This window comes from Zasmidium cellare, assembly GCF_010093935.1.
Source record: "Zasmidium cellare ATCC 36951 unplaced genomic scaffold M409scaffold_61, whole genome shotgun sequence".
In the NCBI taxonomy this organism is placed as follows: domain Eukaryota; kingdom Fungi; phylum Ascomycota; class Dothideomycetes; order Mycosphaerellales; family Mycosphaerellaceae; genus Zasmidium; species Zasmidium cellare.
Genome location: NW_022987005.1, coordinates 103,383 through 128,298, shown reverse-complemented (window position 1 = coordinate 128,298; position 24,916 = coordinate 103,383). Strand labels below are relative to the sequence as shown.

The 24,916-nt window shown below is 54.6% G+C and overlaps 11 protein-coding genes across 11 annotated transcripts; 5 read left to right on the top strand and 6 right to left on the bottom strand.

Moving 5' to 3' along the window:
- Positions 1 to 2,443: 2,443 nt before the first annotated feature.
- On the top strand, positions 2,444 to 5,887 carry M409DRAFT_30230 (uncharacterized protein; the record flags this gene model as incomplete). Its single annotated transcript, XM_033809820.1, has 1 exon — positions 2,444 to 5,887. One exon carries the CDS (start codon positions 2,444 to 2,446, stop codon positions 5,885 to 5,887), a length of 3,444 nt encoding a protein of 1,147 aa, XP_033660241.1.
- A 622-nt stretch (positions 5,888 to 6,509) lies between these two features.
- M409DRAFT_60932 (uncharacterized protein) lies at positions 6,510 to 7,241 on the top strand (the record flags this gene model as incomplete). Its single annotated transcript, XM_033814615.1, has 1 exon — positions 6,510 to 7,241. One exon carries the CDS (start codon positions 6,510 to 6,512, stop codon positions 7,239 to 7,241), a length of 732 nt encoding a protein of 243 aa, XP_033660240.1.
- Positions 7,242 to 7,579: 338 nt separating this feature from the next.
- On the bottom strand, positions 7,580 to 8,834 carry M409DRAFT_60931 (uncharacterized protein; the record flags this gene model as incomplete). The annotated part of the gene is made up of 2 exons (XM_033814614.1): positions 7,580 to 8,686; positions 8,739 to 8,834. The coding sequence occupies 2 exons, from the start codon at positions 8,832 to 8,834 to the stop codon at positions 7,580 to 7,582; spliced, it is 1,203 nt and encodes a 400-aa protein (XP_033660239.1).
- Positions 8,835 to 9,106: 272 nt separating this feature from the next.
- On the top strand, positions 9,107 to 9,901 carry M409DRAFT_71121 (uncharacterized protein; the record flags this gene model as incomplete). Its single annotated transcript, XM_033819037.1, has 1 exon — positions 9,107 to 9,901. The coding sequence occupies one exon, from the start codon at positions 9,107 to 9,109 to the stop codon at positions 9,899 to 9,901; it is 795 nt and encodes a 264-aa protein (XP_033660238.1).
- Positions 9,902 to 9,969: 68 nt separating this feature from the next.
- Positions 9,970 to 10,677, bottom strand: M409DRAFT_30226 (uncharacterized protein; the record flags this gene model as incomplete). The annotated part of the gene is made up of 1 exon (XM_033809819.1): positions 9,970 to 10,677. The coding sequence occupies one exon, from the start codon at positions 10,675 to 10,677 to the stop codon at positions 9,970 to 9,972; it is 708 nt and encodes a 235-aa protein (XP_033660237.1).
- Positions 10,678 to 11,130: 453 nt separating this feature from the next.
- M409DRAFT_30225 (uncharacterized protein) lies at positions 11,131 to 11,808 on the bottom strand (the record flags this gene model as incomplete). The annotated part of the gene is made up of 1 exon (XM_033809818.1): positions 11,131 to 11,808. The coding sequence occupies one exon, from the start codon at positions 11,806 to 11,808 to the stop codon at positions 11,131 to 11,133; it is 678 nt and encodes a 225-aa protein (XP_033660236.1).
- A 553-nt stretch (positions 11,809 to 12,361) lies between these two features.
- On the bottom strand, positions 12,362 to 17,354 carry M409DRAFT_60928 (uncharacterized protein; the record flags this gene model as incomplete). The annotated part of the gene is made up of 7 exons (XM_033814613.1): positions 12,362 to 13,045; positions 13,103 to 13,188; positions 13,316 to 13,330; positions 13,742 to 14,378; positions 14,491 to 14,495; positions 15,098 to 17,238; positions 17,287 to 17,354. The coding sequence occupies 7 exons, from the start codon at positions 17,352 to 17,354 to the stop codon at positions 12,362 to 12,364; spliced, it is 3,636 nt and encodes a 1,211-aa protein (XP_033660235.1).
- A 423-nt stretch (positions 17,355 to 17,777) lies between these two features.
- Positions 17,778 to 19,477, bottom strand: M409DRAFT_30222 (uncharacterized protein; the record flags this gene model as incomplete). Its single annotated transcript, XM_033809817.1, has 4 exons — positions 17,778 to 18,041; positions 18,278 to 18,951; positions 19,008 to 19,332; positions 19,382 to 19,477. 4 exons carry the CDS (start codon positions 19,475 to 19,477, stop codon positions 17,778 to 17,780), a joined length of 1,359 nt encoding a protein of 452 aa, XP_033660234.1.
- A 1,001-nt stretch (positions 19,478 to 20,478) lies between these two features.
- On the top strand, positions 20,479 to 21,353 carry M409DRAFT_71119 (uncharacterized protein; the record flags this gene model as incomplete). Its single annotated transcript, XM_033819036.1, has 2 exons — positions 20,479 to 20,606; positions 20,669 to 21,353. The coding sequence occupies 2 exons, from the start codon at positions 20,479 to 20,481 to the stop codon at positions 21,351 to 21,353; spliced, it is 813 nt and encodes a 270-aa protein (XP_033660233.1).
- A 527-nt stretch (positions 21,354 to 21,880) lies between these two features.
- On the bottom strand, positions 21,881 to 23,026 carry M409DRAFT_30220 (uncharacterized protein; the record flags this gene model as incomplete). The annotated part of the gene is made up of 1 exon (XM_033809816.1): positions 21,881 to 23,026. One exon carries the CDS (start codon positions 23,024 to 23,026, stop codon positions 21,881 to 21,883), a length of 1,146 nt encoding a protein of 381 aa, XP_033660232.1.
- Positions 23,027 to 23,387: 361 nt separating this feature from the next.
- On the top strand, positions 23,388 to 24,892 carry M409DRAFT_71117 (uncharacterized protein; the record flags this gene model as incomplete). The annotated part of the gene is made up of 3 exons (XM_033819035.1): positions 23,388 to 23,617; positions 23,674 to 23,854; positions 23,918 to 24,892. The coding sequence occupies 3 exons, from the start codon at positions 23,388 to 23,390 to the stop codon at positions 24,890 to 24,892; spliced, it is 1,386 nt and encodes a 461-aa protein (XP_033660231.1).
- Between the last annotated feature and the right edge of the window lie 24 nt (positions 24,893 to 24,916).

Genomic DNA, 24,916 nt, shown 5'->3' with positions numbered 1-24,916 from the left:
CAACCACGGGTAATCACATCGAGTACGGCTACCAAAGGGCCAAGCACGATGGAGCTGTAGCTACGGATGTTGAGAGGAGCCGTTTCGTTCAAATACAGTATGCGTGCCCAAGTCCGAAGCGTAGCCGTGCGTGGTGCCTGAGTCGATGCGAAGTCCGTCGCGCTGGGCTGGCTTGTGAGACGAGACGTGCGTACCTCGGTGGGATTGTGCGATTCAGCAGAGCATGCGTGTCAATGAGTCGGTACTTTGTTCGTTTTTTTCGCGTGCTGGATTGCGCGATGGTTTCTTGCAGTGTTGATCTCTTGCGCGGGGAATTAATCAGATGAAGGTGATGTGGCCGCTGACCGAGGTGTCGCTGGTAGCCTCTTCTGGTACGCGAGATGCATGTGCGGTGATCTGGTGTCGGTCGTTTCTGACCTCGTCAATTGATTGCAGTACTCCTGAGTCCATTCCATGGTTTCGACGAGGAGAGCAGGACCGGCCAGTTGCATTCCACGACAAACAGCATGAATCAAGATGGGAATCCAAGTGCGACAATGGCTGTTTTCCAGCGCTGTTCGCGCCGATATGAGGCGTCGTGGTGACAGCTGGAGGCAGAGTTGATAATATGCAGGAATATTGAGCGTCTTCTGTAAAGAGAACGTGGAGGTGGATGTGGCTGCAGGCGGGCTGACGCGTCAGGGACGTCTGAGTATAAGAATAACCACAGCGTGCTCACTCCCGCGACGCGACATGATCGCAACAATCGTGTAGTCGCCGCCGCGAATGAGGTGTTGTCGTCGTCGTCAGGCTTTTCCTGCTGATGACGATGTGCGATGCCTCGAGGATTTGTCCGTGGCCCACGATCGTGAAACGTACGGACCCAGCCGACGAACGCTTCTCTTTCTCTGCGAAACGAGTGGGCGTGTGGTGAGGCTGTGCGAGGGTGGGGATGGCCGTTCTTGCCGAGCCTCCTTCACTTCAACTCTAATTTGAATCCCTGCCGTTGTGGACGGGCCGGAGGATATCGTAAACCGCGGATTGAGCAGTGAGTGGCTGGCGAGGCGAGATGAGCAAAAAGGCGTCTGCAAGCAGTCTAGCGTCCGGCGGCGGCGACACGAGCACAGCGAGCGATCAAGAGTGTTCCTGGCCGGCTGTTTCCTCGTCCCACCTGACGAGCGGTTTTCGCTTCGGCGACGAAACAACGTGGGCGCGCAGGCCCTGGTCCGATCGGCAGGTCCAGATTCGCCTGCAATTTCACCACACTTTAGTCGTCGAAAACTCAGTGTGCTCTGCTTTCGTGGGTGAAGAGGCTGTCGAGACGATTGTTGTTGATGTTGCTGCGGTCGACGGTGCTGCAAGTGGATGGAGTTGCAAGCAGACTACTGGAGCTTCCACTGTGATGCAGGCGCAGAGGCTAATGGTTATTTGTGTGCTCCGATACGCTAGCGGTCCCTTCTAGGTTAAGGCGGGTGGGTCCGACGGAAACGCGAAGCCACATCCAATCTGACGAGCGAGTCTGTGCAGGGCAAGGCAGGCCGCGAGGACTTGGGCGCTGGACACGATCCCACCACCACCAACGCTGCCCTCTCCTCACCACCGCGCCGACCGTGGACGACACCTCGCGACTGGCCATACTGCGCAACGCTCGACCGCAGTATCCTCTCAACACCGCCGCCGTCGACGACTCCCCCTCCCGCCGACCACCCCTCCCGCTCACCGCTGCGACACGCCGCCGGCACCCCCTTTCCTCGCCCTTGCGCTTCCTAGTGAAGACACCACACTCGCTTGAACAAACAACTTCCGCCTGCTCTTCCTTACGACTTTCCCGACTTACGGCCTTGTAATATCCGCCTGCTTTTTGTTACGATACCCGCTGGAAACGCCGTCTCATCCACCATCAAAGACGCGCTGCATTGAAGACGAGACGTCGCCAAGCCACGAGCTGGTCAGCCGCAAGACACCTGCTCATACGCTCAAAGAACCCCACGGCGAGCCATTGGGCTGGTTCCACTCGTCGACCTGCAATATCACCGTCAAAGAAGCCGTCTTTGTCTGTCGAAATAGCCCCTCCACGTGCGGCTCTTTGCCTCGTCGAAATTGCAAATCATACCGGTCAACACAGGGTAGCACTGCGCTTGACCGGCACTTCGACCTTCTGTTGGGCTTCTTGCCGTTGCGCGCTCGCTATCCCAACTACCGACACTCATTTTCAGCGATATTCAAAAAGGCACGCGGATAGGATGTTATAGGCTTTTGCCGTAACACTGCACTCTTGGCCTATTTTGTCCGTTAGCAAGCGCTTGGCCTAGTGACATTCGTCACGTACACTCGTTTATACCCAACTATCAGACGGTACGTGGCGCGTTCACACGATTGGAAGGAGCGACCGACTGACTCCAGTCAACAGACCACACATCTTTCTTCATTCGCATTTTCCGATCGCACATATTAATCACTCACTATGAAGACCACAACATCAGCATGGGCCGCCGCATTGGCCGTCATGTCTATGCGAGGCCCTTTTACCACGGCGGAGGCTGCGCCCGCTCGACCTCAACAGGAACCCGAACGACCAAAGTACTACTTTCCACGGCATATCAAGAGGCAATACCCGAACATAACAGGACTGACACAGGGCTCATCGTCAACATCCGACAGCGTTTCATCATACTCGTCACCTTTGAGTTCAGATTCTGGAGAAGGCTTTCCCGGAGCGTCACCACAATTCAATCCCGAGTCCGCCTTTGAAAGTCTCTTCGACTCGTTTCAAAGTCCGAGTAGTACGAGTTCTTCATCGATACCTCCCACGTCGTTCATTCCATCGACGAATAGCTCGACGACCGTTTCTGCGACCAGCTCCAGCTCGGTCCTGACCACGTCGACAAGCGTGTATTCGACTACTTCGTCAAGCGCAGCCTCATATTCCGGACGACCATCAGAGGAAGTCCAACCAACGGCGTCTCGCACGTCCAGCTCCACGAATGAAGATGCGTCCGGGTCTAAATCTTCGCAAAGTTCGAGCTCGAGTTCCACCTCCGCAGAGCAACAAATACCTGGCCTTCCAAAGAATTCCACGGAACCGTATACCGGCGCTTCTGTTGATTCGAACATCAGCAGCAGATCAGCGCTACCAAGTCTGTCATCGACCACGAATTCCGAAGAGAGTGCAGAGGAGGAAAGCAGTTCCACTTCAAGCACCCGACCGCAGTTCAATCCCAAAGTGGCGTCAACAGGCAGCATACCCGCGGTCATAGTCACTCCTACATCACGTACTTCAAGTGAGACGTCCTCCAGCAGCTCGCCCACTTTCAACCCAATCTTTGGGTCCACTGGCCTCTTGCCGTTGGTAACGGCAACTCCAACGCCGTCGTCGACCTCCGCAAGCTCGAGTTCAAGCTATGTTGGTTCCACTGGAGGTGTTTCCCAAGAAAGCGTGCAACCTACTCGATCGTCCGAATCACAGTCTTCCAGCTCTCGCCCGGTCTTCAATCCACTGCGACCTCTGCCAGGTTCTGATACCATGTCCGGCAGCGGCATTCCTGAGACTGTTGTGCCGCCAACCGCCAGGAGTAGCACAGCTGAGAATGGGACATCAAGCACGGCTTCGCAGCCTTCAAGCACCACCGCACCCATCATCGTTGGCCTGTCCACAATCATCGAGAGCTCGACCATCCGCAACACCACCCCCTCCAGCTCGAGTGAGACTCCGCGACCCACTGTTGACGTGTCGTCGGAAAGCTACACGCAAGCTACAGGAACTGGTAGTCGATCCAGCTCGAATGACGGTCTCCTCGGTGGCATTCTCCCCACTCAGAACTCGACTTCAACTGCACCTTCTCAGACGTCGAGCTCTGATGGTCTTTTGGGGGGCATTCTACCCACTGGGTCAGGGTCATCGACCGGAACAGGGGAAAGCACCGGTTCAACAACCGCCTACTCGGGTACTGGCACAGCGCCCATCACCTCGAGACCAACCGCAAGCACCAGTGAGAACCTGAGCAGTGTTGTGTCGTCTGTGGCATCAGAGATCTCTAGTGTCGCATCCTCCGTGCTCTCCGAAGCCTCTGCCAACACAACAGGCTCCGCTCCATCAACTACCACAGACGCCTCTGCTGCGCTGTCGAACATTGCATCGTCTCTCAGTTCTGAGCTTTCTAGCATTGTCGCTACCGCGACTGACTCGAGAGTCTCGAGCTCCTTGGCCTCTGAGTTTTCTGGTATCCTGTCCAGCGCAGCGTCGTCGCTCGCCTCGCAGATCTCCACGACTCCTCCAAGTGCCAGCGCCACCACGACAGGAACGGCGGAATCGATCATTGGCACCGGCACATCCACTGGATCTTACACATTGAGCACGTCCACCGGCAGTAGCGGGGTCACCGTGGTACCCATACCAGTCACGACCGCTTCTTCTCAGTCGTCTACTTCAAAGTCGGAAGACTCGCAATCGACAAGCGCCTCATCGCTTGAAACTTCCCTGACCGCCTCTGTGACGGCTACGAATGAGACGTCCTCGCTGCCAACTGCGTCTACTGGCACGGCTTACTCAACTTCGATCCCCCTCACAACAGGTGCAACGCTCACTTTGGGGTCGAGCTCAAGCAGCAGTGAGACAGCTTCCATCAGCTCGTCGAACAGTTCGATTACTGCTACGGGAACTCATGCATCTGTTACCAGCTTCTCGGCAACGTCGTCCGGTTACTCTTCAACCATCGAATCCTCCACCTCCACCAATGAATCCTCCACCGCCGCCATCGTCACTCAGCCATCATCGACGAGTGTTGAGGTTAGCACCACGTCCACATCTGTCCCGACGGCTGCACAGTCCACGACATCCAGACCCCCGACCTCGATCGTACCGACTGGTAGTGATTCTGCCACAGTCCTGGCTGTTCCAACATCACTCGTCTATGCGCCAACGACTACTCCCAGCCCCACCGTTACTGAGTCGGGTAGTAACATGCCTGTCGACAGCTCCACCTCGAGTGCGTCAGCCGGCCTGCCCACCTACATGCCTCGACTCGTCCAGCCGCCGGGTGGCATGCCTCAAGCACCAGCAAACACGACTCTCATCCAAGTGGGCTTCAACTACGGCCTCAATTTCCCCTTCGTTGTCAGCACTGAGAACTCCGCAAGTCAGATCTTCGCGTATCTTCCTCAAGGCATTGCGTACACATTGGGGGTCACACATGACAAAATCAAGATGAACGCATTGATGCCATTCGACACGACCAAGACGATGAACTACATCACGACTCTTGCCCAGGCCTACGTTCCAGCGGACTTGGTTGACCAGCTCCAGTTGGACCTTCACGTTCCCTTGTCGGATGCTTACAACAACCCTGATCAGTCTGTGAAAATGCTGATGTCTATGATCAACCCGACCATCCCAATCCTTCCAGGGGCCAATATGGACGACGGCACCGAAACGTCAGCATCGTACAACCCTCAAGCTACATCATCTGGGAAGCATGGAGATGGTGCACCGATTGGTGGCGACTCAGGAAGCTCGCAATCGGTCAAGTCATCATCGGTCGGAATCGGTCTTGGTGCTTGCGCGGGTGCTGCTCTGTACGCTGCTGCAATGGTCTACGTTGCTCGTCGTTACCGCAAGAAGAGACAGTCCCACAAACGGGCGCCTTCCCTCCAGACGCCAGGCGAAATGAGCCAACGATCTCCTGCTACGCTTTCAGGCGGTGGTATGGGTGGTTACTTCATGTCTGGCGCCAATGGCATTCGTGGATCCGGTACGACCCGCGGCACTGGCGGAGCTCGTGGCAGTGGCAGTGGTAGCGGAAGCGGCGGCCGTGGAAGCAGAAACAGCGCTGGCAGTAGCAATGGCCGCAGCGTGCGAGAACAAGGCATCAGCGCACCTGTCATGGCAGAGAACAGTTTAGGATGGAATTGAGCATCCTGAATGATGAATCTCGCATGCAGTGATGACTCTTGACGCCTCGATGTTGATTGTTTTGAGTTTTGTTGAGCTTGTTGTGAAACCACCACCCCATGAGAGACGGAAAGAAGGAAAGAAGGAAAGAGTGAAGGGAGGAAGCATTCTTGGTCGGTCAGTCAGACCCACCCGTTTTTCATCAGTTTGCAGGAAAACCTTTTTGTCCATCCATGCCGAGCCAACTTGGATACCTCCCCCCACTTCTTGTTTTGTACTTGGGGATTGTGGCTCGATGAGAGACTGATTTTGTGGTCTCGCCCTGCTACTGCTCCTATTGGAGCGACTGCTGGGTTTCATCAACCTTTTTTGTGTGTACATAGATATGAGAAAACTTGTGTTGTTGGAGCATCAACTTTACCTGTCATCATGTTCCCATTCTATATGCATGTGAAGGTTTGTCAGGTGAAGTCGATTGAATGGGTGGGTCTCGGCTGTTCCCGACCCGATGCTAGCCGTTTGTGAAGTGAATCCATTGAACTTCGATTGAACTTCAACATCTCTATCTTCTTCCACAACTCGCCACTACCCTCTCATTTATCCCTCAGCCCCGTTCGATCCCAACCACAGGACTTCGAAAACCATGGCGAACCCCTCACAATCCTCCCAACCCACCCAACCGTCCCCAACATCAACACCCTCCAATCCAGCAGCAACAAACCCAACCTACCTAACCTGGTCCAACTTCTTCAGCGTCCTAACCGGCACCGCGCCCCCGCCCCTCCAAACCGCCTACTTCGCCGAACGCGACACCCTCAACGAAGAAAGAGACTGCAAACGCTGCACCGAAGACGTCGCCTACCTCTTCCAAGCCTCCCCCCTCATAACCTTCTTAAAACACAACATCGACCTCCTCACCCCTCCCACCGGCGCCGCCTCCATCGGCCCCCACAACGTGCGGTGTCGGAAATGCGACACGAATCAATCGGGAGGCTTCTCGAGCGAGCATGGGATTCTGCTCTGCGCGAACCAGTTCCGCAACCGCGGACATCTGGAAGACACCCTCGCGCACGAGATGGTGCATGCATACGACCATCTGCGGTTCAAGCTGGATCCTTTGGATCTGCGGCATGCGGCGTGTATGGAGATTCGGGCGAGTATGCTCAGTGGGGAGTGTCGGTTTAGCAGGGAGTTTTTCACGCGGGGCCAGTGGAATTTGACGCAGCAGTTGCAGGAATGTGTGAGGAGACGGGCGGCGCTGAGTGTGGCGGCGCGGCCGGCGTGTCGGGATGATGTGCAGGCTGTGAGGGTTGTGAATGAGGTTTGGGGGAGCTGTTTTGGGGATACGAGGCCTTTTGATGAGATTTATAAGTGAGAATGAGGATGGGGTGGGGAGGAGAGGGGAGAGCGTTAGGAAGAGAGGAGTAGGGAAGAGGGGGGAGTGAGGAATGTGGATATGATACCCAAGAGCGCTGTATGTGGAATACTACTGGTGTGAGAAGGGGGATGAAAAGACTTGTATGAAGAGAAGAGGCATGATGTTCATATTGCAAAGCGTGACTTTCATGCGTGTACAGAGCATGTACGATACGAGCAAAACCGATTTTCAACTCCAGAGCATCCCAATGCTATCCCATTCCATCATCCCATCATGTTTACGCCATCCCATCCATTCAAACAACGGAAAATACGAAATCGTCATCCCATCATCCATCACTGCACAACCTTCTCCTTCTTCCCCTCCCCACCACTCGTCCTCTGATAATGCCTCTCCCCCTTGACACAATGCTTGATAATCCAAGGATGCACCTCGACCTCCTCCAAACTCAACCTCTTGTCCGGATCCAACACCAACAACCTCTTGATCAAATCCCTCGCCTCGGCGCTCACAAACGGCGGGATCGTCATCTCGCCCCTCGCGATCCGTCGCTGCGTCATGACGGGCGTGTCCTCGAAGGGTGCCTCGCCGACAAGAAACTCGTATGTCAGGACGCCTAAGCTCCACAAATCGACCTTTTCGCTGTACCAGTTCTCCTCCCGCCCGGGTTTGATCATCTCCGGAGGGAGGTAGTCGAGGGTGCCGCACATGGTATTGCGACGGTTATTCGGCGCATGGACACTCCATCCGAAATCCGAAATCTTGATCTCGCCGTGCAAGCCCACGAGGATGTTTTCGGGCTTGATATCGCGATGCATGACGTGTTTCTTGTGCATGTACTTCAGCGCGCTCGCCATCTGCGCGATGTACTGCGCGGCCTGCCACTCGGGGAAGCGGCCGGCCTTGCGGAGGTGCTTGTACAGCTCGCCCTGGCGTGCGAACTCGATGATGAGGAAGATGCGCTTGGTGTCGTGGAAGTGGCCATATAACCGCAAGATGTTTGTGTGGGCGAGGTTCGATTGGATCTCGATCTCGCGACGGACTTGTTTTTCGACTTTTCCTTGTTGGATCTCGGATTTGTGCAGGACTTTGAGCGCGCACACGAAGCCTGTGCTGCGTTCGCGGGCGAGGTAGACGCGGCCGAATTTTCCTTTTCCTAGCGGTTTGCCGATTTCGAACATGCCTAGGTGCCAGTTTTTGGGCTTGGGTTTGGGGTTGTCGGTGGGTTGGCTGAGGGGGTCGGGGTCGGAGGGGCGGGATTCGGCGGAGGGGCGTTGGGCGGCTTGGGAGGGGAGGGTGATCTTTGTGATGGTTGTTGAGAGGGTCGTTTGTGTTGGTTTGCCTGCGGCGTTGGCGGGGAGTTTTTGGAGAGGGAGTTTCATGCGGCTTTGGGCTGCTGCTGTGCCGAGATTGGAGAGGGAGATGGCTTGACTGAGGGAGCCCTGTGAAGAGTGTCAGTGTGTGATCATGTGAAGGTGTGTCGAAGAGGTATACCTTTGGCTTGTGCTGGTATGGTGCATTGCTGTCCTGGTTCTCATCTTGGACCGTGATGCTTTCGAAGCGTTGCTCGAGATTTTGAATGTCGGCCATGGCGTCTGCTTTGAATGAATGTAGATTGTATATCTACTTCTTTCAAGCGACGGTGAGGTAGAAAGTAGACGGTCGTGGCTTCTCTTGTTCGGTGCTGAGAGGTCGAAAGTCGAGATGGGGTGAAGCCAGGAAAACAGTCCCCTAGCAACCGTTGCTACGTCGGCATTTTGGCTGGCAACGCCGACTTCATCGAGCTGCCCCACCAAAATGATCAGGACATGAACGTCAGAGTCGAGAAGTCACAAACCCAAGAACCGTCTTCATCCACAACCATGGCGGGCACCACGGGCATCTCAACACACACCAGCCCCAACGGCGCCTGGCGCATCACCACCCGCAAACTGCCCATCCTCAAAGCAGATCCCATCGAAGCCCTCTCCAACGACATCGGCATCCCCATCCCCGAGATGATCTTCGGCGACAACTTCGTCTCCGTAACACATATTCCCTCGCAGTGGACGCTCGAGTTCAACGCCCGAGATGCGCTTGATCGCGTTAGCAAAACCGAGCAGGGAATGTTACAGGTTGCCGTCGCGGAGGAGTGGAAGAAGGAACGCGCGCATCAAGAGGAGGTCAAGCAGGTGGTGAAACCGTTTGATTGGAGTTATAGCACAGATTATCGGGGCACTACGCATGCGGAGAAAGGTGGAGAATGGAGAGATGCGGTGGGGGAGAGGGAGGTCGTGCGGACAGATTTGCTGGCCCGACAAGATCCGATTCAGTTCTTCGATGCAGTAGATTTGTACGAAGATGAGCTGGCAGACAACGGGATCGCGCTGTTGAATATCAAAGTCAGAATGATGCCAGAGAGACTGTTATTGCTGAGTCGGTTCTTCCTGAGACTGGATGGGGTGGTGATCAGGATACGAGACACGAGGGTGTATGTGGAGCATGCGGAGAAGAAGGTCATCAGGCAGTATACGGCGAAGGAGGAGGAGTATGAGGTGGTGCAAGAGAAGTTGAGAGGGATGAGGGAGAATGTGCCCGAGGCGTTCCGAGATGCGAATAAGCTGGCGCCGATGTTGAGGACGATTGAGGATCGGACGGAGGTTTTTGAGATGCCTTGATTGAGGTCGTCAAACTAACCATGGGATGCTGAATGCCTGCTGCATCTCTACTGGACATGTCCGGCCACCTACTCCTGCTGCCGCTCAGCGACGTGCACATAATCGTCCTCGAATGCCCAGTCCCTGTCACTGTCACGCGGTGGCAATACAACTCGAAGTACCTCGAAGAACTTCATGAGCTTCTCCTTCGGCGACGTCAATCCGTCTAGAGCCTGAGCCACGACATCGCCGGTCTCCTCGCCCCAGCTCTCTACGCTTTCATCGCACCAGTCGCAGCCATTTTCAAGCAATTTAGCAACGCCCGATTCGAGGTCGAAAACGACATTGGACTCTTGACATCCATACCACCAATCATTACTTCCGGAGTGTACGATAACCTTGGAGATCGACTCCAGCGCTTCAGATGGCCGACTCTCGACCCATCGCTCTGCGTCATTCCTCCGTGCATGCTCATGGATGCCGAGCACAAACGTATTGGAGGCATAAGCGACCTTCAAAGTCTCGGCGCGGATCTGGCGGCACACTTGGGTGATACTGAAGTTGTCTTGGTATGACTCGGCATCAGAAACTATTGAGCTTCCTTGTACTTTACCGTTCAACATGAGCTCATGGGCATTCTGGCATGTCGTGAAGATTTGGTCCGCGGGCAGAGCGAGGGCGAAGACCTTGTTGCGCAGCTCTGCCGACAGTCTCAAGAGGGTTGTGTTCTTGTTGTCGTGCTCGTGCTGCTGGCGCTGCATCTCTTGGGGGTGAGTTGTGAGGTCTGCGAGGTCCATCTTTGGGAACGAGTCAGTGACTTGATACTCAATTCCTTTCACAGACGTCCGTAAGAGCAAGATTGCATACCTTGGATGATTGAGTCGAGTCGTCTTGCGAAGTCATGATGTCTTGGAAGATGTGGCTGCGTTGGTGAGGTGGATTTGGGGTTTGAACAGTGGCAGATAAAGACATCCGCGAAAGATGCTGAGCTGCTAGTGCATGCTGCTTGCTGCTTGCTCGTTCACGTAACGTGAACATCAAAGGCGCTAGAGTGAACGGAAAAGTGAACTCGCAAAAACCTGGTGGTATAGAAGAAACTACCTATTGGGTATGCATGCTTTGTGCCACATTGGAGTTCCCGCGACCAGATATGCACTCCTGTAAAAGCCTCTCCAGTGTTCGCCGTATTCACTCAGGCTGTTTGAAGTATCCCGTCTCCAGCTCTTCCCAACAGACTTACATCATCACCATCAAGGAAACCTCCAGCCTCGGCGGAAGTCGTGGCAGAGTTGCAGCAGCCGAAGACGTGGAGAACCAGCAGACCAGCTCTTCGGGTCCACGAAATGAGAGAACGTATTGCGCTCGAAGCCCGCCGCGAGATGTAGGGTGTAGGCGCGGTCGTCCGAGATCGTCCAGGCCTTCTTCTCGACGAAGTCGAAGAGCATACAGTGCATCGAAGTGTCGCCGTCGCCGTCACCATCCCACTTGTAGGGCTCCTTGCGCTGAAGGACAACTCTCTGAATCACAGACAGCACCTCCTCCGGCCTCGACTCAATCCACCGCTCCGCTCTCACTCGCACGTCTCGCGGCTGCACGCCAAGAGCGAACGTATTGACCGAGTAGACGACCCTAATCGTCTCCCCTCGAATCTGGCGACAGACCTGAGTGAGCCCAAACTCGCGCTTATACTGAACAGCAGTGCGGAGGAGTTTGACCGATCGCTCTTGGCCGTCGCAGGACTTGAAGTCGTGTTTGAAGGTCGTGTTGAAGAATTGGCCGGAGGGAAGCGCCAGGGCGAAGATTTTGTTGCGTAGTTCTGGGGCTAGGATGAGGAGGGGTGTGTTTTGGTTGTCGAGTGATCGCTGGCGGCGCTCCCAGTTGAGGAGTTTGGTGCGCTTGCGGTCGAGGGATTGTGATGAGCGGCCCATCTTTGAAAGACGAGTTGGTGATTTGATCCTTGAGTCGCTTGGTGGGCGTCCCCGACGAGAGCGAGTTTGCGTATCTCGAAGGTGTGCGTGGCGGTGCCGCTCGTGTTGTTTGTCAAGCTGAGGTTGCGTCGAAGTTCGAGGGGTGGGTTTTGTAGGCAGTCGCACGTAACGCCAAGCCGCTAGGGCAGCACTTTCACATGACGCAAGAGCACGGACATTAAATCGCTGAAGGGATTTCGCAAACGCTTTAGATGTACGAAGGCCTTTCTACAGAATCTGCATGCTTTGCCACCCGTTGAATCTTGTGAAGGCCACCGCTTTTCATCTGAGCGACTTCCCATTATCAACCATGTTGCTCCCTGTGCTCAACTCTCAGCTCGGATCTGCGACAACACGAGAGTGCAATCCTCCGTTCGCCACCCCGTATCATACGTCCAAAAAGACGCGAAGTTACCACATCCCTTCATGCTCGAATGTGAAAGAGTCTGCGGGCTTCTGCAATGAGCGCCAACAATTCCCTGTTGCTGTTGACGATCGAATATGAGGACAGCCGCTACGAATCTCCCATAATCTTCTGCAGTGTGTCAAAGTTTTGGCTCGTGCGCCAACGAAACTCTTCGACCAAGTCAAATAACCTCCGCGTCGCATTCGAATATTTGATGACACGCTCCATCGTCCTGACATGTCCCTCGGCGACCCGATCCGCAATGGCAGACCAGCATCCACCACAAAAACCGCGTCCGACTTTGGCGGTCTGTACACGTCCAGAATCGAAGTCGAAAGACCCCTTGGTCGAACGAGACAAACAAGCGCAATCGCAGTATGTGCGAGGACTCTCAAGAACGACTTTCGTGATGAATGGCAATACTTCTTTCGGTCGGCTGCGAATCCAAGCCTCCGCATATGGCATCCCGCAACGTGGATGCGCATCCAACCAAAAGGTGTTGGCTGCGTAGGCCATCTTGAGTGTTTCCCTGCGGATCTGACGACAGACCTGCGTGAGGCCAAACTCTTGCTCGTAGGCGCTTGCTTCGCATATCGTCTTGAAAGTGGCAATATCACCCCCGAGGTCGAGGCGTCCATCTTCGAAACCGGTGATGAAGGACTGTGATGATGGTAGGGCAAAGGCGAAAATCCTGTTGCGAAGCTCTGGAGGTAGTATGAGGAGCCGCGAGTAATGTTTGGAATCTTCGCGCTGTTTTTGCTGTCGCTGGCTGAAGCGCGGGCTGCGCGCCATCTGGTGAAGTCCAGTTAGTGATCTGAATCGGCGCTGTGCGAAGATGTGGTCATATACCGTTGCTGTGGTTGCTACCCAATGTGTGACGAGATCTGTGTTGGTTGAAGGCGGCTCTCGATGGGGTTGGTGTTTGCGTTTTGAAGCTGAAGCGAAGTCAAGTTCAGTTAAGGCAGTCGCACGAATGCCAAGCCACTAGTGACCCGCGCTTGCGCTTTCACATGTCACGGAAAGCATGGGCGTCACGTGGGCATTGACCTTGAACAGACTTACTCGCTCGCCGCACAGCTGCCAGTCGTTGCAGATGATTTAGTTACAACAGAGAGTAGTGGCAGGTCATGTCATGTATCGTGGCATATGGAAACTCATCGGCCGACAGGACCAGCACACCACCTGTTGCGAGTGTCATTCCCGCGCCGCGAGTACTTATGCCACTATCATCCTCCATCACCCAATAAACCCTCTGGAAAAGACCTCAATGTGCTTGAGCAGCCTGATGCCAGGTCATATGCAAGTCGTCTCATCAATGCGCTTGAGACATGAGACGGAGCATGCGCACGCAGTATCTTGTCTCGTGGGATATCAAAGCTTGCAAAGCCAGCTGACCTCGGTGTCCATATGGTTCTAGCGACCGCTATTCCCATGCCGGCCCCCGCATCTCATCCCGAAAGGCATCAATGAGCTTGAGCAGCTTAGTACCGTGTCTCCTCGCAGTCATATCTCCCTCCTTTGCCTTCCTGAGCACGTCCTCGAAATCGTGCTCGATCCTCTGTTCCTCGTAGCATCGTTGATAATTCGCGAGATGGGGCTCACCCGAAGCATGCCATCCTTCAAATATACCCACATCGGCCACTGAAATGAGCCTGTAGCTCTCCAAGCTCGGCTCGAAGAGAACCATGTCCATGCCTTGATAGTAGTCGTATACGCCCCTATATTGCAGGATGACCTGCGAGAGGGCCTGACGAGCTTCGAGGGATCGAGTTTTCAGCCAGGTCTCAGCTGGATGAGCTGCGGCTTCTGGATAATTACTCTTGTATGAGTAGTTTTGGGGTTCGACGACGCGGAGCATGAAGATATTCCCACTGTAGCACATCTTGATGGTCGCCTTCCGTAGTTGACGACATGCTTGGGTGATACCAAAGTGGTGTTCATAGGCGTTGCGGCTTTGGATCGGCGTCACATATGAAGCGGTGCCTTCTTCGACTCCTTCGATGCGGGTGGTCAACGCGCTTGCGGTGTCGAAGACTTCGCCGTGTGGAACGCAGAGCTCGTAGATCTCATTACGGATCTCAGCTGGTAGCTTTAGCAGCGGCGATTTTGCATTGTCGAGCTCGCGCTGGAGCCGGTGTATCTCGTGCGTGTTTGGCGATGACGATGTCTCCGATGCAGCCATCTAAGAAGAGCACGGATGTCAACGCGATGATGACGGATGAAGGCAGTGTGCTCACCTCAGCTGTGCATCATGTAATAGATGGAGATGTCTGAGTGGTGAAGGAGTTGTTTGCTTCTTCGAGATTCTTAGGTAGTCGCGGAATTGCCAAGCCGCCAGTGGGCCGCGCTTGCGCTTTCACATGCCAAAGAACATAACTGATCTTGCCTGCGAGAGACCATATTGAATAGGATGCCCTTTCTCTCATCGCCAGGTCTTCGCTCAGCAGGATCCTCAGTCGAGGGCACTTCTGTGCCAAAGTCATAGCCCTGGCGTGTTTCTTCAATGCCAATTCGATCATTCTTCTTCAGCAAGCGCTGATCGCACACTTCAGCGAGTGGCATTTCCGCTGCTCAGTCTATCATGCTATCCTATGATTCCCCCAATGGCGAACAGGCTCCAACGGAGCTAGTCGTAGCGGTGCCATCGAACAATGCCAACGGCGAGGACGACATGGAACCGAGCAGAAACTGTCCCAAGAACCCGACGGATTACAGCGCTCCCTATCCAGTGACAGGTCCGCACCATCTTCAATGATCCACAATCAGAGCGGAGTAAATTCCTTCCCCCAATCACTCAAGGACAATGCATAATAGGAACTTTCGAAGGCTTCCCACCGGACGTACCCCTCTGTGTTCGCGGCACAACAGGCTGCAAAGTGCTCTCGGTGCGCGAACACTCATCCGGTAGCGTGCCAGCGGGAATCCTCATCAGTCTCTTGTCCTCGATCAAACCGGGGGACCGAGAGTAGTTGGCCGTGGACACCCGTGGAGGGTATGATTTCCAAGAGGAGTATTTGGAGTCCTTGCCCAAGGAGAAGACTGGATGGATGTTCGCGGGTGCTGATGGAGCTGAGGAGGCCGAAGAGGGGGATGCCGAGGAAGAGGGTTGCCCTTTGGGAGGTATCAGGGGTACCAAGACACCCTCGATGTTGTCTGACGATGATGGGCAAGTATTTTCGGTCCTCGCGCCGTCAATACTGCCCGATTCTGGGGATATTCTAACAAGTGTGGCAGTCGAGTGTGGCATTCCTTGCTGGCATGACTGTGGCGTCGCGATGTCGTAGGTCGTGCTGGACTGATCCTCGCCAGTGAAAAGATCACAGATGTCTTCCGTGATCTCAAATCGAGGCTCCCCGGCTTCGTTACGGACGTAGCGACAGCTAATCATGTTGATAGATCGAGGACGGTACTTGACCTGTGCAAAGACCGTATCGGCTACTCGTGCTTCTTCAGGGATTTGAGAGGCATCGAAACCGTTCGGTCCTGGATAGTATCCCAGCTCCATAGCACGCCCCTGTTCACACTGTGCGGGGCGCCTGACGAAGCGTGCGAGGATTGCGCTTTGGTAAACGCCGTCGTGCTTGTTTGCGACCGTTAAGATATCAATCGCTCGCTCTCTTGTTGATGTACGCCGAGATTTGAAGCCGCATAAGGCTATGTGAGGGAGTAAATCTGTGCTGAGGGCAAGGCCGTAGCCAGAGCTGCTCAGCATCCCAGATAGGCTGGCGAAAAAGTCATCAGTCGAAGGGTAGACCAGCAGGCATTGTTCCGCCAAATTCAGTACTTCGACAAAATCATCCTCATAGAGATCGCAGACCTTCTCCGCCGGTTCTCGCATGATTCGAGCACTGAATCTGCTGATCAGGCATTGCATACGAATCACAGCCCAGGAGTGAGGTGTCCCGCGAAGACCAGTCCCAGCATTGGCGAAAGCTGACAGCCATGCATCGTATCCGTGCTGGAGATCGTCAAGATCTTTGACCAGGTCTCTACGATCACCCAACTCAACGACTCGACTCACACAATGCTGCAGGCACAGCACGACAGCTGGATCCGTTGGGACCGCCTCCAATGTTTTCAGTGCATCATTGGCCAGGTTCATCAGCTCTGATACAAATCTTCCCCGGGCTTGTTCAAGTCCTTTGAGGCATATTTTCGCCTGTTCGAAGTTGTAAAAGTACGCGGGCATACTTGCAGCTATTTCCGCGACGCCACGCCTGTCCGTGGGATCAAGCGTTTGACCTTGGAACAAAGTAAAGTCAAGGTCTTCGAAGCCGGAGAAGAGGCCGTATGTTGCTTTCAGAAAAGGCTCGATTTGTGTCGAGTGCGGACTGGAGAGCATCTCTTTAATAATTCGCTGTCCTTTTTGCATGTGTAGACAGGCTGTGGCTTGTTCACCCTGCAGTTGTTCGAAGCAGAAGAACAAGAGACAACTCAACAGTATCATACTTGTCGTCTGGATCCTGTTGCCAACGGAGCTGTCCTCTATCCGGCGACGTAAATGCGTCATGGCTTTGCCGTATCCACCTAGTGCATTCTTGAGATGTCCAGGCTCGATCACCGGCGACATCGAGGTATGGGTGTACGCCCTTCGAGCTTGATGCATGGAACCTAGCGCCACCATGGCGTAACGAAGGGCAGGCTCCTCATGGCTCAGTTGAAGAGTCCGTGATATCCACTCGATCGTGGGGAACGAGTACCCAAGATCTCGAGCCGTACGATTGATGAAGAATCCCAACGCAGAACGTTCCCACGCATCTAAGCCAAGTCCAAGTGATGATGGTTGTACATCAGCGGACGAAGGATCTGGGACATAGACAGCACTCCTTGCAGGCAAAAGAACTCGTCTCTCGCTCTGGTCGCTGCTTTCGGGCGAGCTCTTCGGTGGCGTTGGACTTGCACTTTCGAACCATTCGCACGTCCGGTCACCAGTCAAGCACTTCTTGCAGGATGGTTTCGTCTCATCACATTTGATTCTGCGTGATCTACAAAGCCTGAGCATTCGTCTACGTCAGGAGTTGGGCGGCACATACCGACAAGTCTTGCAGCCGCTCTTGGTCTTGGGTGCAAAGGCCCGCACTCGATGGGCCAGCTTCGTCATGCCGCCTTATACAGTCCAAGTGCCCAACTCACGTTGGACAGATGGTTCAGGTCTGTTTTTTGAAGAAGGCAACGATTGTTTCGGATGGCAGTCGCAAAGGATGTCGTCTGCACTGACCAATCAGAGGGGCGTGTTGGCCGGAAAGGGAAACGTTGTTCGTTCCGTCGTCCGACTTCAGCCCTTGTCTGACCGATCACAACACACAAACCTCTCTTCGTCATCCACACGACTTTGGGGCTGAGTATGAGCACTTTCGAAACCACTCACACTGAAATGTTGGAAATGATGATCAGGCCGTTGACATTAATTTAAATGGCGATGCCATTGTTCTCGTTTGGCTTCACTCTGCACTTCTCGAGAACTCGATAGAAGAGTCTTGAGAAAGTGCTAGAGCCTCATATCTGCCAGCAACATCAAGACCGTTTACTTCCCACCAATCCCAACCACATGAGACTTCAAGCCATCGACCATCCCATCCCGCTGCCATTTGCTCGACTTTCGCTGTTGCTGCGCAGCTTTCTGCACATCCAGCTCGAACCTTCGCTTCTCGATCCTCCACCACAGCGCCCAGCCGCTCAATGTGACAATCGTCAACGGAATAGCCACAGCCCAATAGACCCAGAAGTCCTTGGCCACTCTATTGTCCTGGCCGAACCGCCAGCTGAACATGTCCATGCCGAGGAGCGTCTGCAGGATGTCGGTGTGAGCTAGTGTTTCGTGGATTGTGTCTCCATGTACTTGCAGCTACGAATGTGCCGGGCAGGTACGCGGCGGTGATCAATGCGATGATCTTCATCGAGGTGCTGTCTTTGCCTGCAGATGCCGCCAATCAAGCATTCGTCTGTCCATCGTCTTGGGCCCTGGAGGTGTAAAGCTAGCTGATGGTCAGCCTACGATACTGAACTCAAAGGGTGGATGTTTACGATATTCAGCTGCAGCTGCATCCTCGCATGGTGACTCTGCACGACATCACAAAGACTCTGGCTGTAATTGCGGACATACTCAAGCGTCTCACGAAAAGCCGCGGCAGAGATTCCCCGGTAGTCCGCCAGCCTTCTCGAATCCGCCAGTAGTTCTAGTACGAAGACCGCGAAGTGCTGATCCCACGACGCCGACATCTTTGTGAACTCCAACTTCGTGGTGAGGTCGTTGATATCCTCCATCAATCTCCTCGCGTTGTCTCGCTGCAGCTGATCGCCGATGTACAGTTTCTGCCGCTCAGCGAGGTCTTCGTCCTCGGGGAAGTCGAGATGAGGCTTGTTGGAACGGCCGGCTTTTGTGACCCCCACGCAGTACTCCAGACGTATGACTTGCCGGTCGAGGTCCTGCATAATAAAGTTGCTCACGCGCAGGACGTGTTGGACACGGAAGAGGTTGGGCAAGAAGAGCGGATGAGGCCATAGTGACTGGCACTTCTCGACTCTCGAGATGAATTTGGTTAAAGCATCAGGGAGTGAGGAAGAAGAATCGACGCATTGATTCAGGTCAAAGGCATAGCCGATGTTGAGAGCTGTGGTGACGCCCGTCTTGAAATCGTGAGACATGGCCAATCCGCCGACAGTACACTCCCATTTCTGCGGAGAGCGGAAGACGATGCCTGGCGAAGAGTCAGCGAGTATGTAGGTTGCCATCCAAGAAGAGGAGCCTACTTACTCAACCTCTCGCATTCGTCAACTTGGCTCCCTTCTGGGATCGTATGCACGGAGAATGTTCCTCCAGCAAGCTGAAGCGAGGCAATAGTACTGGCTGGGAGATTGAGAGCATCCAACACTGTGCTTTTCGTGAGGACTTCGGGTATGGTGGACCTGAAGCTCGATTGTGGTTGCGCAAAGAGCATTCGCAAGCCTCCCTCCAACTCTTCGTCGGCATTAAGGGGCGGCGAAGGTGGGGCAAAGCGACCTTTTTGAATTGCCCAATCTTCCACCTCGCCGTTTGAAAGAAAAGTCGTGGCGAGATCATATGTTTGTATAGCTGAGGGCTATTGGATCGGGTCAGAAAAGCTTCGCATGCAGGAGATAGCCACTCACCTGTTTATATTTTCGCGCATCGAGTGCTATGAAATGGCCTCCTCGTAGGCCATCTGGAGAGGCCAGTAGAGGTGCTTCTCTGAAGATGTCAAGCATATCGCAATGGCACGAAAATGAAAAGTACGAGTGAAGAGTAGTGAGGCTGAACTTGGTACTTACGCTCGACAGCGAATTCTACTGCGTTCTTGTCTGCCATTTGCACAGTGTTCTAATGGCGATGCTGCAGCATTGACTGCGCTGATCAATTTCGAAAGTCTTCATGGGTAACAATTGCATTTTTGATCGTTCGCAGCAGCGGAGAACTCTTATCAAGACCAAAGATTGAAGACGCGTCGAAAAACGTGTCGAGATGATTGGCGTTTCAATTGAGTTTGGCTGGCTCCACTCGGCAACCGGCCAGCAAAAGAGACGGCTCTCGCATGGCAAAGACCCGGACGTTTGCCAAGACCAAACAGCCAGCGAAGAGACGGAACGACTTCAGCAAACACCTTTTCCTCGCAAGAAGAGAAGCCATTGCAAAGAACAAACCATGTCAGACGTTCGGCCAACGACAGATAAACATACTGCCCGAGCGAACACCAAACAAGGATCAATGGATTCCAAGAGGCTGGCCGGCCGCAGTTTATCGGCGTTTGGAAGCAAATCGCGCAAGCATTGCAATAAGCACCGCCGCTGCCGCTGCCGACCACCCGGCCGTGACTCCGACGAAACAAAAAGTATCCTGCGAGCCTCCAGCCCGTCGCTTTGCCGTCATTCTTAGGGTACGTACTTCTCTCAAAAGAGTACCTCACCTCCAGCACTGAACTCCGTCATTGCTTTGTTTATTCCCTCGCCCCACGGGGTAGCCACTCCCACTCCCACCACCACCACAGCCTACATACACAAAAGCTCTCCTCACCCTCTGGCGGAGGAGAGTGCACAGCAACAGCCTTGCTGTATGCGCCCAACAAGAAATCTAGGCTCCAACGAGTATGGGTGTCGGAGCCGGCGGTCCCCAGCGAGCGGTTCCTGGAGGCATTGAAGAGGCGGAGCGGAGAACGGCGGTCGTCGAGGCGAATTCGGCGGCTGTGGTGGATACGAAGAACACTCCGCTGAAGATGGGGATTAAGACGAAGGAGACGAGGGAGTGGAATACGAAGAATTTGGGGAGCAGGGTTGCTGTTGATGCTGGGTGTGCGGCCGCGGCTGGGGCAATGGTTGCGCCGATTGTGTCGATGATTGATAGGTGAGTGGAGATGGGGGAATACGGAATGTTGAGGGCGGTGTGCTGACTTGTTGGGTGGACAGAGCCATCATGGAGAACGCATCGGGCAAGCAGCCCTTGATGACGTCCATAAGAGGATCTGTATCGAACATGCTCACGAAGCCACACTTATTCTTCACGAGCAAGCCCTTCGCGTTGATTCTGATGGTCTACGGCGGGACATACCTCTCCGCCAACTTCCTCGACACCTTCAAATCCACCGCCAATTCCGAACCCGCCAGCAAGACGACCTCAGGCCCCGCCAAGTTCGTCGCAACCAGCGCCGCGAATTTGAGCCTGACAATGGTCAAAGACTCACAGTTCACCAAGATGTTCGGCACCGTCTCTGCGCGACCCGTCCCGCCGACGACCTACGCCCTCTTCGCGATTCGAGACTCCATGACCATCTTCGCGAGCTTCAACCTCCCGCCGATCCTCGCACCTAGCATGCCCATCCCTGAAGCGGCAGAGAAATACATCAGCAAGGCGTCAGCGGCACAGTTCATGGCGCCGGCTGCGATCCAGCTCCTGTCGACGCCTTTCCATCTGTATGGATTGGACCTGTACAACCGAAACGGCGGCACTCCGTTCAAAGACAGATTGCACAAGGTCCGGATTGACTGGCTCAAGAGCAGTCTAGCAAGAATGTGCCGCATCTTGCCGGCCTTTGGTTTCGGCGGAGTCGTAAACAACGGTCTGCGGAATAGATTCCAGAAACAGCTGGAGTAACAACGAGACAGCATGAAGCCCGAGTGGCCTTGCATCTGATAGAGCGTGTGGGATAACACGCAAGAGCGAGCAATATTGCATTTGACAGGCGTTGGGCGGTGGTTTGGCTTCTGCATTTCATCGGCGGTATTTTATTTTTCAGCGCAGTCCTGTTACTGTCACGAAGCCACATGGCTTGGATACGATCGCAACTCTGGCGTTTGTTGAGGTGGGGTTGTTTGTAGTGCACGCGTGAAGGCGTCTGGCTTGTACGACGACGTGCAACGAGCTAATGATGTGTACCATAGTCGCATGGGTGATAGATAGATGGTGTCCTTTGCATCCGCGTATGACGAACCGTACTTGTTCGGTACATGTGGTCGAATGACCTCGATTCCACCATGGGCATTCACCCGGAATTGGAGACCATCCCCATTGCTCACAAGCCGTCCAAGCAATCGAAGCTGCGAACCTGAGCTTGATCGAGTTCACGCCGGCAGAGACAACGGGTCCATGCATTTCGTAGAGCACGGTTTCGTACCGACCGGTCACGCCCCTCCCAGGACGTCGATTTCCGCCGCTTCGATCCACTTCCCTTCTGTCGACTTCTTCCACATCCAGGTCGCACCGTCGTCGCCAGTGGAAAGCAGCATATCGGCATTGGGCGCCCACGACACCCGCCAGGGCGTCAAGTTGTGCGCTTCGAGCTCCGCGACAAGCTTTGCTTCCTGCTTCACTGCGCCTGGAGCGCCCGCGTTGTCGTCGCGCCGGCCACGCATACCGCCTGCGAGGCCTGCGCCGATGCCTGATCTCGCGGGTCGTGCTGATGGGGAGGGTTGTTGTGATGTTGTGGCTGTGTGGTCTGTTGTTGAGCCTGTGAGGGATGTTGGTAGGGATGAGGCGCCGGGGGTGTGCAGTTCGTAGATGCGCACGTAGCCGTCTTTGCTGGCTGTGGCGATTGTGTCGAATCCGCGCATGCTGCCGTTGGACCAGCTGACGTCTCGGACCAGCTCTTTGGCGCCTTCGAGGGTGGCTGCTGTGTAGAACTTGCGGTCTTTGTCCGTGCGGAAGATCTTGACGGTTTGGCCAATTGCTACGGCTATGCTGAGGCTTTTGCGATCTAAGCCTGCGAGGACGGCTGGCCAGGCGGGGATTTTCTCCTTATGCCAGCTCAGTCTGAAGCCTGTCTCCTCTGTTCTAGGAGGTGTCTTGCAGAGGTAGTCCGCCCACATGACCCGCCAAGTAGATAGGTCGTCGTGGTCTTCCGGTTCGAGAATCGTGAGATAACCATCCCGCGTGATCGTGGCCAAGAAAGTCTCACTTCCAATATTCTTGAAGTCCAAGCACATGAACGGCACGCCGGTGCCTGTGCTCCTCTGGAAAATCTTCCGGAAACGCCTCCCCGAATTGTGGGCCTCGTTCACATCTTCCTGCCATATCCTCACCAGACCATCCTCGCCAATCGTCCCCAGATGTTCACCCACGAACGGACCGTTCCACACGACACAAGTCACCTCCGCATCGTGAGCGGTCCACACATCCGTGACGATCCACTGGCCAGTCTTCTCATTGCGGTCCCAAACTTTGACTTTGTGGTCGGCTGACGCACTTGCCATGCGCGTGCCATAGAAGTTGTAACTCACGGATAAAAGCAGATCCTGATGGCCATGTGAGAAGCGGTGGAATCCGGCCATTTCGCCTGGATGGGAGATTGGGATTGGAAGGGGAGGTCACTTCATTTGGTCTCCTGTTGCACGGCAATATCGCGCTGCAGACATCATGTGCACACGTCACACCGAGACGTGTGTTGCTTCCACATACACAAGCTCGAGCTTTCGTCGTGCAACGATCTCGTGAAGGAGTGCAGGTGAAGTGGTTGGACGGCTATACCCGGCGCTAAAATCGGCCGCCCTGACGACGTCCATCGCGTCCGCGTCAACTCAATTCGCCAGCTGGCTTTACGTGAGGTGGTCATGTCCTGTCCTACAAATTGACGACAACCATGGAAAACACAGCACGGCGAACTCAATCTACAACCACATGCTGCAGGTCGTCATGCAGCCGCTCAGCAACACCGAGACGTACTCGCTCGGGGCAATATCGTTTGTGTGCCTCGCGATTCTCATCAGCTCGTTGAGGAACAATGGCGAGCCTCTGTTCGACTCATTGGCCATCAGTGGCCTTGCATTCGCCTTCTCATACTGCATTATACGATGGAGTGGGGATACTTTCCTCAAGCGAGGCTTCAAAGGACGGGACATGTCCAAGAAACAGCCCATTGAAATGTGAGGCGTGCCAATATTCACACCCAAACCAACATTACAGCTGACAATGCCGAGAGACCAGAATTCATGGGCGTGTTGCCCGCATTGGTATACCTCTTAGCGCTGACCGCCTTCGTGCCGTTCGTCTTCAAAAGCGACATTGTCGAAATGACGTCGGGCGCCGGGAACAAGGATGACCTGTTGGAAGCACAGCAGAATGAGACAGTCCGCTTTCTCCACCTGTTTCCGCTGGAAAAGGTTTGCGTTGTGCCCCTTCGACCCCTATCTGCGGTGCGACACTGCTAACCGCTCGCCCCCCAGCTTGCTCCATATGGCTTTGCGGGCTTCACGCTGGCAGCTGCCATCCTCCTGGGGATCATGGACGACACCTTTGATTTGCGATGGCGACACAAGTTCTTCATCCCGGCGTTTGCGTCGCTGCCTTTGCTGGCCCTCTACGGCATCAAGTATGGTGAAACGCACGTCATGGTACCGGCTCCTCTGCGTGGCTACCTGGGCGAACGGACCGAATTGGGCATGTTATATTATGTTTACATGGCGGCGCTGTCTATCTTCTGCCCCAACTGCATAAACATATTGGCTGGCATCAATGGCATCGAAGTCGGTCAATCGCTGGTAATTGCCTGCTTGATTGTCCTCAATGATGCACTGTACCTGTCGCCCACGGTACAGCAGCCACACCCTGCCGCAGAGTCACATCTTTTGAGCATCTACCTTTTGCTGCCGTTGATCGGTGTCTCTCTGGCACTGCTCCAGCACAACTGGTTCCCGGCCAAGGTCTTTGTTGGAGACACTTACTGCTATTTCGCGGGCATGGTGTTTGCGGTCGTGGCGATCCTGGGCCATTTCAGCAAGACACTGCTGTTGGTCTTCATCCCGCAAATCTTCAACTTTGTGTATTCCGCACCGCAGCTGTTTGCACTTGTGCCGTGCCCTCGGCATCGATTGCCACGTTTCAACGCGCGCACCGGGCTGTTGGAACCGTCGGTTGCGACATTTTCAGACGAGCGGCCGCTCCGCCCAATCGTGGGAGAGGTGTTGAAGATACTGCACAAGCTGAAGCTGGTGCGGGTCGCAGTAGATGAGACGACGGGGCGGGTGACAGAGTCGAGCAATTTGACCATCCTGAATCTCTGGTTGGTGTGGAGGGGCCCTCTTCGCGAAGACAGGTTGGCATTGGAAATTCTCGCGATGCAGACCGCCTGCGGTCTGGCTGGGCTGTGGGTCAGGCACAGCTTAGCGCTGATGCTGTTTGCAGTGGATAATCGCTTCTGAGGGTGTTGACTCGAGTCGACACCT